A 12,903-nucleotide genomic window follows, 5' to 3' on the forward strand; every position below is an offset into this window, starting at 1 on the left:
GAGGGGGGAAGGGCAAGGAGATTGTAAGACCCTTTGAGTCTCCTGCAGGAGAGAAAGGGGGGATATAAATCCAAACCTCCTCCTCCTCCTCCTCCTCCTCCTCCTCCTCCTTCTTCTTCTTCTTCTTCTTCAAATTTGATATACAGCCCATCCCCAAAGGGCTCTGGGCGGTGTACAATTATTAAAACACGGAACAATAAAATAATCACATTAAAATTCCACTTAAAACATCGACAAACATAAGATGACACCAACTTTGGCTCTAAAAATATGTACTCGACCGCTGAGTCACAGTCTACCCCCCTAAGGTGAATATACTGAAGATTGCAACTTAAAACCATTTTTAAAGGCATAAGTAGCAAAATGCAGTGTCACCCAGTGAGATTCATGGTCAAGTGTACGTGTGAACGCAGGTCTTCTCCGTTTCGGTCTAATGCAGATGCTCCAGGCCTCACCCCATAGGTGGGATCCAGCAGGTTCTCACCAGTTCCCGAGAGGGGGTTACTAATTATTTGTGTGTGCTGAGAGGGGGTTACTAACTGGGTCCGCTTTTCCATCTCCATGCCCTCGCCTCCCCGAGAGGCATCCTGCCTTTGAACGTGAAGGTTCCATATAGCAATTGCGACTAATAATGTAACTCCCTGAACTGGGTTAATCCCTTTCAGGTACCGTAATTCATTGATTCTCAGCCTTTCGTACCTTTTATCCCACCAGTCTCTATCAAAGAACCTGTGTGTTTCACCATTGCTGTGTTCAGATTTGTGAGTTGGGGCATTTTCTATAATGTGATGATGATTTAGAAATGACCTGGTGCAAAAAAATTTGGGGGGGTCGTGGTGGGGTGGCTACCCATGCGGGGGGGGCATCCAACTCAGGTTTTGCCCAGGGCTCAGGTGTGCCTAGGTACACCTCTGCCCAATTTGCTGAGGGGGGGCTGGTGAGGGAGCCTGTTACCAAAATTTTTGGATCCCACCATTGCCTTACCCCTCACTATTATTTCTCCTACCACGTGCTCTGTCCAAATAAACTCTGGCTTATGTTAACCTAGTATAGACTGAGGTCTGTGCCTCTTTGGGATAGAATGGGGATGAGGGTTTTTAAGGCAAGATCAAAAGTATATAATAGGATTCCTTTAAAAAATATATTCATTTTATTACAAGAAAACATAATGAATCCAGGGCACCTGGAGTTCTGTGCCCAGGGGTAAAGTTTAGAACAAAAAGGGAAGTTGATAGCATCCTTCTTGATGCTGCCCTAAAAAGACGATTCAGCAGCATGACAGGAAAGATCTGGCGATCTATTTTAAGATGGGGAGGGGAAAAGTTGGGCTCGTCCGGGATTTGAACCCGGGACCTCTCGCACCCTAAGCGAGAATCATACCCCTAGACCAACGAGCCAGCTGTTTCAGCTGTGTCCTCACATTCTTTCTGTACCAAACTCAAACACATGCCACGTTGAATCACCAAGTGTCCTGGTGATATCGGCGCCATCTAGCGGCACAATAAAATCACTGTCTAGGTTAGGAAAAAAATTTTTCCTGGAGTTTTTGTTTTGGAGTATAGAAATGATACTCCTTTGACTATGGGGGGGAAAAACCTTTGTTTTGCTATGTTATTTCTTTCTCTCGTTTCCAGACTTATTTCCGTAAGACACTCTGGATTCTTTGCATCTCAAAGAATCCTTTCAATTCCAAGGACAGCACATGCCTTCTGCAGTAGTAAATAAAAGGTGCTTTCCCACTTAAATGCCCCCCTTCCTTTGGGCAGGACTCCTGAGCCTTTAATGGATGTGTGGCAGGCTGAAATCCAACTGGGAAAGACAGTTTTTGACTGTGCGCAACGCGGCAGAGCCTTACAGGGTTTTAAAATGTGTTTAAATGCTGCGTATTAAACTTCTTTTACTTTTCACAATATTGCAATTTTGTACTTTAAAAATGACACTTTAAGGGGGGTTTTTTTGCATTGCTTTGGTACATCTACTATTGGTCCACAACCATAACGAAGTGAATCGAATTTGTACTGTGCGTGCACGTGAAATCTTATACCTGGGATAAAACTTTGCAGGTCTTAAAGGTGGACTCTGGTTGACTTTTTTCTGTTGCTTCAGACCAACACAACTACCTACCTGAATCTGAAATCTAACCAGTGAGGTGTTCTTACAATAGGTACACAGCTGCTCAGTGTTGAAATAAGAACATAAGAACAAGCCAGCTGGATCAGACCAGAGTCCATCTAGTCCAGCTCTCTGCTACTCACAGTGGCCCACCAGGTGCCTTTGGGAGCTCACATGCAGGAGGTGAAAGCAATGGCCTTCTGCGGCTGTTGCTCCCGAGCACCTGGACTGTTAAGGCATTTACAATCTCAGATCAAAGAGGATCAAGATTGGTAGCCATAAATCGACTTCATCAATCTGTCCAAGCCCCTTTTAAAGCTATCCAGGTTAGTGGCCATCACCACCTCCTGTGGCAGCATATTCCAAACACCAATCACACGTTGCGTGAAGAAGTGTTTCCTTTTATTAGTCCTAATTCTTCCCCCCAGCATTTTCAATGGATGCCCCCTGGTTCTAGTATTGTGGGAAAGAGAGAAAAATGTCTCCCTGTCAACATTTTCTACCCCATGCATAATTTTGTAGACTTCGATCATATCCCCCCTCAGACGTCTCCTCTCCAAACTAAAGAGCCCCAAACGCTGCAGCCTCTCCTCATAGGGAAGGTGCTCCAGTCCCTCAATCATCCTTGTTGCCCTTCTCTGCACTTTTTCTATCTCCTCAATATCCTTTTTGAGATGCGGTGAAATGATGCCACCTTTACTGCTGTTTGTATCCTTCATTCTGGATATCATGGGGGCATGCATGAATTTCACCCTAGACGTGACCCGCTTCTCTTGCAAGCCGAGGAACCATTCAGGCCCCTCACAGAAACCACTGACAGACTTTGCTGGACAATAGTGCAATCTCACAGCTGTTCTAGTCGGAAACCCACTGGTTTCAACAGGCTCAGACTTGTGAAACAGGATTGTGATGTTAATAAAAGAGCGGGGTAGACCCTCAGGGGTATCTGAGCACTTGGGCCAGCCCCAGTTCTCTCAGAACTCTCTTGGCCCGTGCAGAGACGGGAAACTGGTAAACCATATCCAAACGTCTCTTGGCCTCGAAACCCCACAGGGTCACCATAATTCAACTGTGGTTTAGTGGTAAAAACACACACACGTGTACTATCAGTATATATTTCACTTGCAATGAACTTTGGCTTTCCAAAACCTGAAGAGGAGCTATGCTTCTGTTTTGTTTTGTTTTTGGAGTACTTTAACTTGATCTACCAAGTTCAATTGTCAGAATAGGGCTGTTCATTGCCAGTAACTTACTAATGGTAAGAGTTTGGATTTAAACCTCATCTGGATCTGAGGCCCCTTCCACACACGCAAAATAATGCGTTTTCAAACCACTTTCGCAACTGTTTGCAAGTAGATTTTGCCATTCTGCACAGCTTCAAAGAGCACTGAAAGCAGTTTGAAAGTGCATTATTCTGCATGTGTGGAATGAGCCCTGAGACAGAGAAAAAGTCATCCAAAAGCTTAGTTAGAACTGCTGAACCAATTTCTGTAGAGAGACTGAAGGACTAATATCCACCAGCTCCGACCACTCCACCGAGGGACCCTCCAAAATGTAAACAAATCAGGCAACTCTGTTGGTTCCATCTTGTTTTATTATTATTAATTAATATTATCATTTTTAAAACCGGGGCTCCATTTATTTAAATAAAATAAAAAGTGCAGAATGCTAACACTCCTGTAAAAATATATATATATATACTTCTCTTTATATAGTCTAAACCCGCCGAGAACTTCATAGCATAGCAATTGACATCAGGTGGCATCTCTCGCACCCATAACCCTCTCCGATGCCTCAGTGTCGACGACCCAACCCTGGCAAGATTAGGGGGACTTTTCTCCGGTTCAAGTCAAGATAGAGTTGGAAAGAGAAGCTAGGGAAAGCTCAAGTAGGCAGAAGCCATTCCTGGGTATGCCCGTTTGAGAAACTAGCAGATTGAAGAACAAACAACACCCTTTTAGGATTGTCTTCCTGAATCAAGTTTTCCTTCCACGTAAATATCTGGACTGGTTTTTAATTCCTAAATGTAAGTGCACGCTGCAGAAAGCTGGATTCTCTGGCCCCTGTTCAGATGGCAAAAGTCTCCACGCACGTTTCCAATTCTGGCCGGGCTAGGTTGCCAACTTCTCAGACTAGCTGAGCTGTTTACAGCGCTTCAAGGCGCACACGAGACCCTTACATTTTCCATGCAGTGGAAAGTTTCGCTTGCTGGTTCCAGCCCATCAAGCGGCTGTTAAAAGCAGAAGAGGAGGCCGGCTGGGTTATTTTCCTGGTCAGTTGGCAGACGAAGGCCACACCTTCGCTTATTGGTGAAGGTCACATAACCCAAGATTGTTTTCCTGTGGCTGTTCTTCCAGCCTTCCTTCTCCACCTCAGAGCAATCCCCCCATTGTCTGTGGTGATTTTGGAAATTAATGAGCATCGTCTTGGCAACGGCTACTGCTTTCTACTCTCCTCTTCCTCAAAACAGTTGGGGCCTACAGTATGGGGAAACCAAGGAGGAATGGAAAAGCTCTTGGCTAACAACCACAATATCCCTGAAATAACAGTAACAGCAGCCATGACATTCCGCTTCCGTTAGAAACTGGAAGGAGAGACGAAAAAGAGACATACAGCCTGCCCCCCCCAGGGACATATATCCAAAGACTCTCACTTAGAACTCCACTATGGCCCCTTCCGCACATTTTCAATCCACTTTCATGGTAGATTTTACAGCACAGAACAGCAAAATCCACTTTCAAACAACTGGGAAAGTGGACTGAATGTGCATTATCTGCATGTGCGGAAGGGGCCAAAGAGCCAGAACTCCCAACTGTCAACATCAGAACATTTGTTCCTGCCAACGGGAAACTACGGTTAACTCCCTCATCAAAACTGTGTAAGAGAGAGACCACCTTCTAGTCAAGTTCCAAGACTAAAAATGGAAGAAGGGCCATCTCTCAATGCCTTGCGAAGGCCACAACGGCCCAAATCGCAAAGTCCGTCGCCGACTGATATTCAAAACCCATGGCTTTATCCCATGCGCTATGGAAGGAAACGATTGTCCAATTCTTCATGAACCACCTTGTTGGAAAGATGCCTTCTAGGACCTTCAGAGAAAAATTCAAGGTGGCCCCTCTGGTTCACAGAGAGATAAGTACGGAATGTAAGGCCTGCTAGATGCCTTTCTTTAAGGAAAAGGCTGACGGAATGGACCAAACAATAGATCCCAGGAAAATTAGTCCTTCATATGAACAGCAGGAGAGATGAAAAGCATCTGGAATGCACCAGACTGCGAGTCAGACTGAACTGGATAGTACTCCGTAAAAAAATCCCTGAACCTAGAAAACTAGCAGAACAGGGTTGAATCTCTGACGTGCTAGTTTCCTGTTTGCGGAGGTTTTTTTGTTCGTTTGTTTGCTTTTGGGCATTCAGTCAAGAGCAGTCTGAAATGGCCCAGTCCAGAAACGATCTGCAACCGTTGTTTGTGAGAATAAGGCCTTTGTGACTGATGGCATGAAGGTGAAACCAGCATCTAAGGAACTCACTGCTTCAGGAAGAGGTGCTGTGGGACCAGGACAGACCTCTCAAGCTTCGTGGTGTTCTGAGAAAAAGCCGTCCCTTCACTTCCTGTCCACGATCCTCCCCAAAAATGAAAGGGAACAGAAAGACAGACAGGAGAAGAGAGACAACTGGAAAGAGGGGGCCGATATGGAGACCTCAACGAAAGAGAAACGGAGATGACTTCAAAGACCAGAAGCAAAAAACTGGGGGTGCAAAGAAGATGGGGTGTATTAGGGGGAGGATACTCCAAGGATACACAAAGGATACTCCAAAGACAGGCAGACATTATAGCATCCATGCGACCGAGGCCCAACCTGCGGGAACAGACCAGGGACAAGAGAAGAACTCATTGGCCAGACCCGACCGGGTGACGACAACAATTTCGAACAGCATTTTGGGAGGACATTTTCAACACATCTGACCTTCAGAAAACTGAAGAACAGGAAACAATTAAATTGCGAGAGATCCCTGTGATTACAACTGTTTGGAAGGGCAAACCCTCAGGTGCCCTGGAATAGGTTACTGGCGACCCCAAAGGAGAAGCAGAAACAGCAGCTACATCCAGAAACAAGATTCTGAAACAGAGAGGGAGAGAGGGCATCCAACCGACGGACAGAGAGACAGAGAAACACTATATTGGAAGGTGGAGGGTGAACAAAGAAACAGAGGAGAGCAGAATGGAAGTTTGGGGAAATATTCGATATGGCAGAAAACTCAGTAGTAGGATTTAATCTGGAAATGTGGGACTTGGAGGGGAAGAGGCGAAGGACTTGAGTCAGCTGCATCTTCACCTCCAGGTGTGTGAAAACCTTTGCCCGCCGGCGAGAGACTCGCTGGTCACTCGGAACAGCCCCGTCGCTAGGCCACGTTGTTATTCCTTTCGATGCGCTGCACCATCAGGGAGACCAGCTTCTCGAGGACGCGGGCGCTCTGGCGGCTGGTCTCCAGCACCTCGGCGTGGTTGGCCTTCTCCTTCGTCTCGTAGTCCAAGACGGCTTTGTTGGTGATGAGGGAGAAGCCGAAGACGCGCATGCCACAATGGCGGGCCACGATCACCTCAGGGACCGTGCTCATGCCTTAGAAGACGGACAGAAGAAAGCAAGTGAGTCGGAGTAATGTTTTGTTCAACTTATAAATGATTTAATAGAAAAGAAGGAGTTTGGATTTATATCCCCCCCCTTTCCCTCCTGTAGGAGACTCAAAGGGGCTCACAATCTCCTTTCCCTTCCCCCCTCACAACAAACACCTTGTGAGGTAATTATTCCGCCTCGGTCACTTCTATTCTCTCTCTCCCCTTCCTTCTTTCTTTTTTTTTTCTCCTGAAGATCTCTATATGAGTTTCTTTCTTTTTCCTTCTAAATATCACTTTTTTAATTCTTCTTTTACATGATCCACATGAGAGTGGGGTGGGTGGGTTATTAGATAATTAGACTATTGATGATAGAATTTAGATTTACTTAGGCTCATTCCGCACATGCAGAATAATGCACTTTCAAACTGCTTTCAGTGTTGGGTGCTGTGTGGTTTCCGGGCTGTATGGCCGTGTTCTAGCAGCATTCTCTCCTGACGTTTCGCCTGCATCTGCGGCTGGCATCTTCAGAGGATACAGCCCGGAAACCACACAGCACCCCAGTGATTTCGGCCGTGAAAGCCTTCGACAATACATTGCTTTCAGTGTTCTTTGAAGCTGTGCGGAATGGCAAAATCCACTTGCAAACAGTTGTGAAAGTGGTTTGAAAACACATTATTTTGCGTGTGCGGAAAGGGCCTCTGTTTTCGAGAGATACTCCTATATGTCTGTAAACCCTTTCTATAAAATAATTTCCCAGTTATATTGATTGATGTACTTTCTTAGATTTTCAATAAGTGCCTTTGTGACATGGCCCACCCACCCTAGGAAAGTTAGGGGAAGGGGTGGTATGCAAGAGAAGGGGCGTGAGGGGAGGGGAGGGAGTGAGGTGTGGCTTGCAAGGGAAGGGGAAGGAGGGGTTCATTTTATTTCAAAGTTTATTTTAAAAAAGAAGAAAGCAGGTGAGTTGAAGGTTACCTGTCCACAAGACGGGCATGATTTGGATCTTCCGGGACTGAATCCCTTTGGGGCGAGGTGGGGGGCGGGGGGAGACTGTACAACTCAATTCCGTCAAATATTAAAGGCTCTCTGTCAAGATCCCAAAACTATGCTGCTAGGCATTCTTCCAAAAATCCTACCGAGAACAACAACTATTTCTGCACTTGTTAGCAGCAGCAAGAGTCATGGTTGCATATAGTTGGGAAATGGGAGTGATATTCTGATTTTTTAAAAAAACTGGGAAGACAAAATGAGAGTATTTGAAAATGGCCAAATTAACTCATTTCGTCAACGGGAGACCGGAACAGGAATTCAGCCAAGCCCAGTCCAGATGTGTGGACCCTGTGTAGAAACCTATTTCCGTTTCAGCCTCAGTCTCGGTCCACTGCTCATCTCAGTCTTAGCATCTTCTATTGCAGTGGTGTCAAACTCGTGGCCCTCCAGATGTTATGGACTACAGTTCCCATCATCCCCTGCCAGGATCATGATGGCAGGGGATGATGAGTACCGTAGTCCATAACAGCTGGAGGGCCGCGAGTCTGACCCCTGTGTTCTATTGCCATGGTGGCGAACCTTTGGCACTCCAGATGTTATGGACTACAATTCCCATCTGCCCCTGCCAGCATGGCCAGGTGCTGATGGGAATTGTAGTCCATAACATCTGGAGTGCCAACGGTTCGCCACCACTGTTCTATTGGTTACCCAGAGGGACCACACCACATCGACAGAAATCAGAGAACCCATTTCCAGACTCCCCTCCCTCCCTTCCTGTTCCCCTACCTGGTGGAACAGACTTCCCAGGGATATCAGAGCCCTGCAGGACTAGAACTGTTTTCACAGGGCCTGTAAGACGGAGCCGTTCCACCAGGCCTTTGCATCTGGCCAGCCGGACCTAATCTGAAATAACTTATTATCAGTGGCCTCCCAGGGACGTATAAGCGGTTGGGTTTCGTCATCTACTGTTAATGTTTTTATGCTGTTTTATGTTTTTATGATCGCAGTATTTTGCACTGTTTTATTATTGTTGTTGTTCGCCGCCCTGAGCCCTGCAGGGGAAGAGCGGTTTATAAATCGAAAAATAAATAAACGAATAAAAAACAAATCAATCTGTCCCAGACTGACCCACTGAATCAGCGCCCAATCGCTGCAGGAAGCGGCATTCGGCGATGGTCTCGTAGTTGGGGCCACCTAACGAACAATAAACCCCCTCGCGCAAGCTCCCCGAACAGCCCATCTCACTGGCCACCGTGTGCGCCAGTTTCCGCAGGTCCCGGTCGTAGGCATCCGACATAGCTGGGAAACGGGCCCCGAACCTGGAGGACAGGGAGAAAGAAAGAAAGAAAGATAAGAGCCAGAAAGACACAAAAGCATCCGAGACAGCCTTTTTATAGGGTTCCCACAGACCTGTTGTGGATGCTGGTGAAATGAGTGAGGGATGGAGGGAGAAACAACAACGGCCAATGGCTTCCGAATTGTATAATCTTATCTTTTTTTTGGGGGGGGAGGGGTTAGATCTCAATAGCCCAGGCTAGCCCAATCTTGCCAGATCTCGGAAGAGAAGCAGGGTTGGCCCTGGTTAGTATTTGCATGGGAGCAGAGGCGTATCTGGGGAAAATGTAGTCTGGTGCAAAATCTGAGTTTTCTGTGCGCCTCCCCTGCACTCACTGTATGGATGGCTGCCCTCCCCCACCACAAACAAACAACTTTTTTTGCATCAGGTCTTGAAGTCAGTGTTTGGACCCGGGGGGGAAGGTGGAGGGGCATGGGGGCGCAGCCAGGGGACATTTGACACCATATATCCCCTTGCATGGGAGACCTCCAAGAAAGATTGCGGTTGAACACAGAGGCATGCAATGGCAAACCATCTCTTGCCTTGAAAACCATGGGAGAAAACCCTACAGGTTTGGCTGCACCCACTGCAACTTGACAGCATTTTCACCATTTACGGGGCCGGCTGATAGATTAACAATCTCGTCTCTGGGAAGAGAACAAAGGTCCACACACTTCTGAGTCCTCCAATCAGACTGTTTAATAAGCAAGGCCCAAATTGTTGCCTCTCGTAACCATAGAGGGGTGATGATGATGATGATAATGATGAAGAAGAAGAAGAAGAAGAAGAGGAGGAGTTTGGATTTATATCCCCTCTTTCTCTCCTGCAGGAGACTCAAAGGGGCCGACAATCTCCTTGCCCTTCCCCCCTCACAACAAACACCCTGTGAGGTAGGTGGGGCTGAGAGAGCTCCGAGAAGCTGTGACTAGCCCAAGGTCACCCAGCTGGCGTGTGTGGGAGTGCACAGGCTAATCTGAATTCCCCAGATAAGCCTCCACAGCTCAGGCGGCAGAGCTGGGAATCAAACCTGGTTCCTCCAGATTAGATACACAAGCTCTTAACCTCCTGACTCCCGGTTGGATGTGGGAGTCCCAGGGGCAGAGGATAAAAGGGAAAGTATCCCTCGTCCTGCTTACCTTTCATCATTAGGTCCCACTAGAGGGTTCACTCCAGCAAACCCCGGCATGTTGATGTGGTCGCGAATCACCATGATGTCCCCAACTTTGTACTCTGGGTTGAGCCCCCCAGCTGCATTGGTGACAATAAGGGTCTCAACACCGAGGAGACTGAAGACTCGTACCGGGAAGGTCACCTAGAAGGGGGATGGAGTGGGGAGAACAGAGGTTGGAAGCTCCACCCAGCTGGGACGAAGTCCACAACCTTCCTGAACCTTCAAGGGTCGCCTCGAAATGGCTGCCGTAGGAGGCAGAGCCAAGCCCAAAATGGCTGCCGTAGGAGACGGAGCCAAGCCCAAAATGGCTGCCAACAGGAAGCGGAGCCAAATGAAATACCTCTCTCCTCACATTTCTTAGGAAGAAGGAAAGCCTGAAGGAGGAATCATACGCTGACTAAGGAAAGCCCAGGTGTTTACCAGGCCTCCTGTGGCTACCTGCTACCACAGAATCACAGAGTTGGAAGATACCGCAAGGGCTATCAAGTCCAATCCCCTACCATGAAGGAATATACAATCATATCACAGCCACAGGAAACCCTTTCATTTGATTGAAGGCCGCCTATAACAAGTCCTGTCTTCCAATGGCACCACCCACTTTCTGAAAGCTCTACAGGTGCCCAGTGGTAAGGTGGGTGCCCATGAGCACCCTGTTGGGGAATGCTGATCTAGGATAAGCCTAATCCAGGATAAGGTCAGCGGCTGATTTCAGCATATTCCACCCACGGCCACAAATCTCCTGCACGGAACCACGCCCAGCGTCTCCTCAAGACCTTCTCAGGGTGGATTCCAAGAAGCCAGAAGGGCCGCCTTTTGATTGGCTGCATCCTAGATTCCACCAGCATCTTATACAGGGGCCCATCTACCTGGAAGGATGTTGAACACCCAGATTATTTTATTCCCTCTCTGCCCCCACTAATCCCAGAGATGCTGGACTAAGCGATGGGACTCTTGACGTGATCAAAGACATCCTCCTCTTCGTTGTTGCTTTATTGGAACTCACCTTCCAGAGTGGGTAACCCTCATACATGTGGAAGCGACCTTGCATCACAACGGTGGGTTTCCCAGAGAGGTTCCCGAACACCAATTTCCCAGCATGGCCGGCAACTGGAGAAAGGAGAGGAAAAGGTTACGTCACCCGCCAACACTCCCTATTGGCCACCGTTCAGTATAGCCACGCCTTCTCCAGTAGCTACTTTTTACTCAGTGGCGTATTGAGGGGGGGTGAAGGGGGGCTAGAGTCCCAGATATTGCTTCCTGGGGTCAGGGGGGGCGGCACACTGCAGGGCCGCCTTCCCGCAATGGTGTCCCAACTCGTAATTCTCCGTGGAATTCAGGGCAGAGGTGCAGTTGAATGTCAGCGAGCCCCCAGCCCCTGAACTCCACACGGAGTGGAGCACAACTACGAGCGGGTGGGGGGATGCTGTCCGGGGTGGGGGGGACGCTGTCCGGGGTGAGCCCTGGGCACTATTTTACACAACTACACTCCTGTTTCTACCACCCCCCAAGCGCCTGCCATGAGATATATACCTGTGCTGTGAGGGAATTGGGGGATCTTGGTATATTCAAAAACCACTTGGTCCTTCAGGAGGTCCGCTAGCCCGCCGAGGCCTGAGCCGCAGATGATGGCCACCTTGGGCCGGTGTTTCGTGTTGGCCAGTAGCCAATCTGCCGTCTTTTTCCCATCTTCATAAGTATATCTGAGGGAAGCAAGAGAGGAGTGGTTGGCTAAGAAGAAGAATGTGCTGTCAAGTCATAATCGGACTCATGGCAACCACGACAACGGGGTGTCTAAGACATGTGGGAAGCAGAGATGGTTTGCCGTTGCCTTCCTCTGCATTAGAAGAAGAAGAAGAAGAGTTTGGATTTATATCCCCCCTTTCTCTCCTGCAGGAGACTCAAAGGGGCTTACAATCTCCTTGCCCTTCCCCCCTCACAACAAACACCCTGTGAGGTAGGTGGGGCTGAGAGAGCTCCGAGAAGCTGTGACTAGCTCAAGGTCACCCAGCTGGCGTGTGTGGGAGTACACAGGCTAATCTGAATTCCCCAGATAAGCCTCCACAGCTCAGGCGCAAGGCCTGGGAATCAAACCCGGTTCCTCCACACCAAGACAACTAGACATAAGAACAGTTTTTTCCCGAATGCCATCACTCTGCTAAACAACTAATTCCCTCGATAATGTCAAACTATTTATTATATATTTATTATATAATTGCTGCACTACTTTTTTCATCATTCCTATTATCTATCTCCTCCCACTTATGACTGTATGACTATAGCCTGTGCTGACATTTCATTTTATTTTATGATTTTACATTTTATGTTTTCATTACTACTGATTGTTTCCTGATTGCTTACTAGACCTATATGACAATCATTAAGTGCTGTACCTTATGATTCTTGACAAATGTATTTTTCTTTTATGTACACTGAGAGCATATGCACCGGAGACAAATTCCTTGTGTGTCCAATCACACTTGGCCAATAAAGATTCTATTCTATTCTATTCTATTCTATTAGATACACGAGCTCTTAACCTCCTACGCCACTGCTGCTCCTCAGCTTCCTCAATAGTTTCCCACCCAAGTACTGACCACAATTGACCCTGCTTTACCTTCCAAACCCCAAGCCGAAGCCACCGCAAACAAATATTGCAGTTAGTTGTGGGTTGTTGACACA

General features: G+C 47.5%; 1 protein-coding gene and 1 non-coding gene across 2 annotated transcripts in view; both read right to left on the minus strand.

Annotated features, from left to right (window-relative positions):
* Positions 1 to 1,325: 1,325 nt before the first annotated feature.
* Positions 1,326 to 1,397, minus strand: TRNAP-AGG. The gene has a single exon. It is a non-coding gene; the product is annotated as a tRNA-Pro (tRNA).
* Positions 1,398 to 3,694: 2,297 nt separating this feature from the next.
* LOC125445123 (purine nucleoside phosphorylase) overlaps positions 3,695 to 12,903 on the minus strand; it is a 37,113-nt gene continuing 27,904 nt past the window's right edge. Inside the window, exons 2-6 of the mRNA XM_048517982.1 lie at positions 11,755 to 11,924; positions 11,228 to 11,331; positions 10,190 to 10,365; positions 8,846 to 9,036; positions 3,695 to 6,731 (exon numbers count right to left, since the gene is read on the minus strand). Coding sequence (XP_048373939.1) covers positions 6,514 to 6,731; positions 8,846 to 9,036; positions 10,190 to 10,365; positions 11,228 to 11,331; positions 11,755 to 11,924 — 859 coding nt within the window. The 3' untranslated portion in view covers positions 3,695 to 6,513. The remainder of the gene's footprint in view (positions 6,732 to 8,845; positions 9,037 to 10,189; positions 10,366 to 11,227; positions 11,332 to 11,754; positions 11,925 to 12,903) is intronic.

This window comes from Sphaerodactylus townsendi, linkage group LG15 (assembly GCF_021028975.2).
Source record: "Sphaerodactylus townsendi isolate TG3544 linkage group LG15, MPM_Stown_v2.3, whole genome shotgun sequence".
NCBI classification, from domain to species: domain Eukaryota; kingdom Metazoa; phylum Chordata; class Lepidosauria; order Squamata; family Sphaerodactylidae; genus Sphaerodactylus; species Sphaerodactylus townsendi.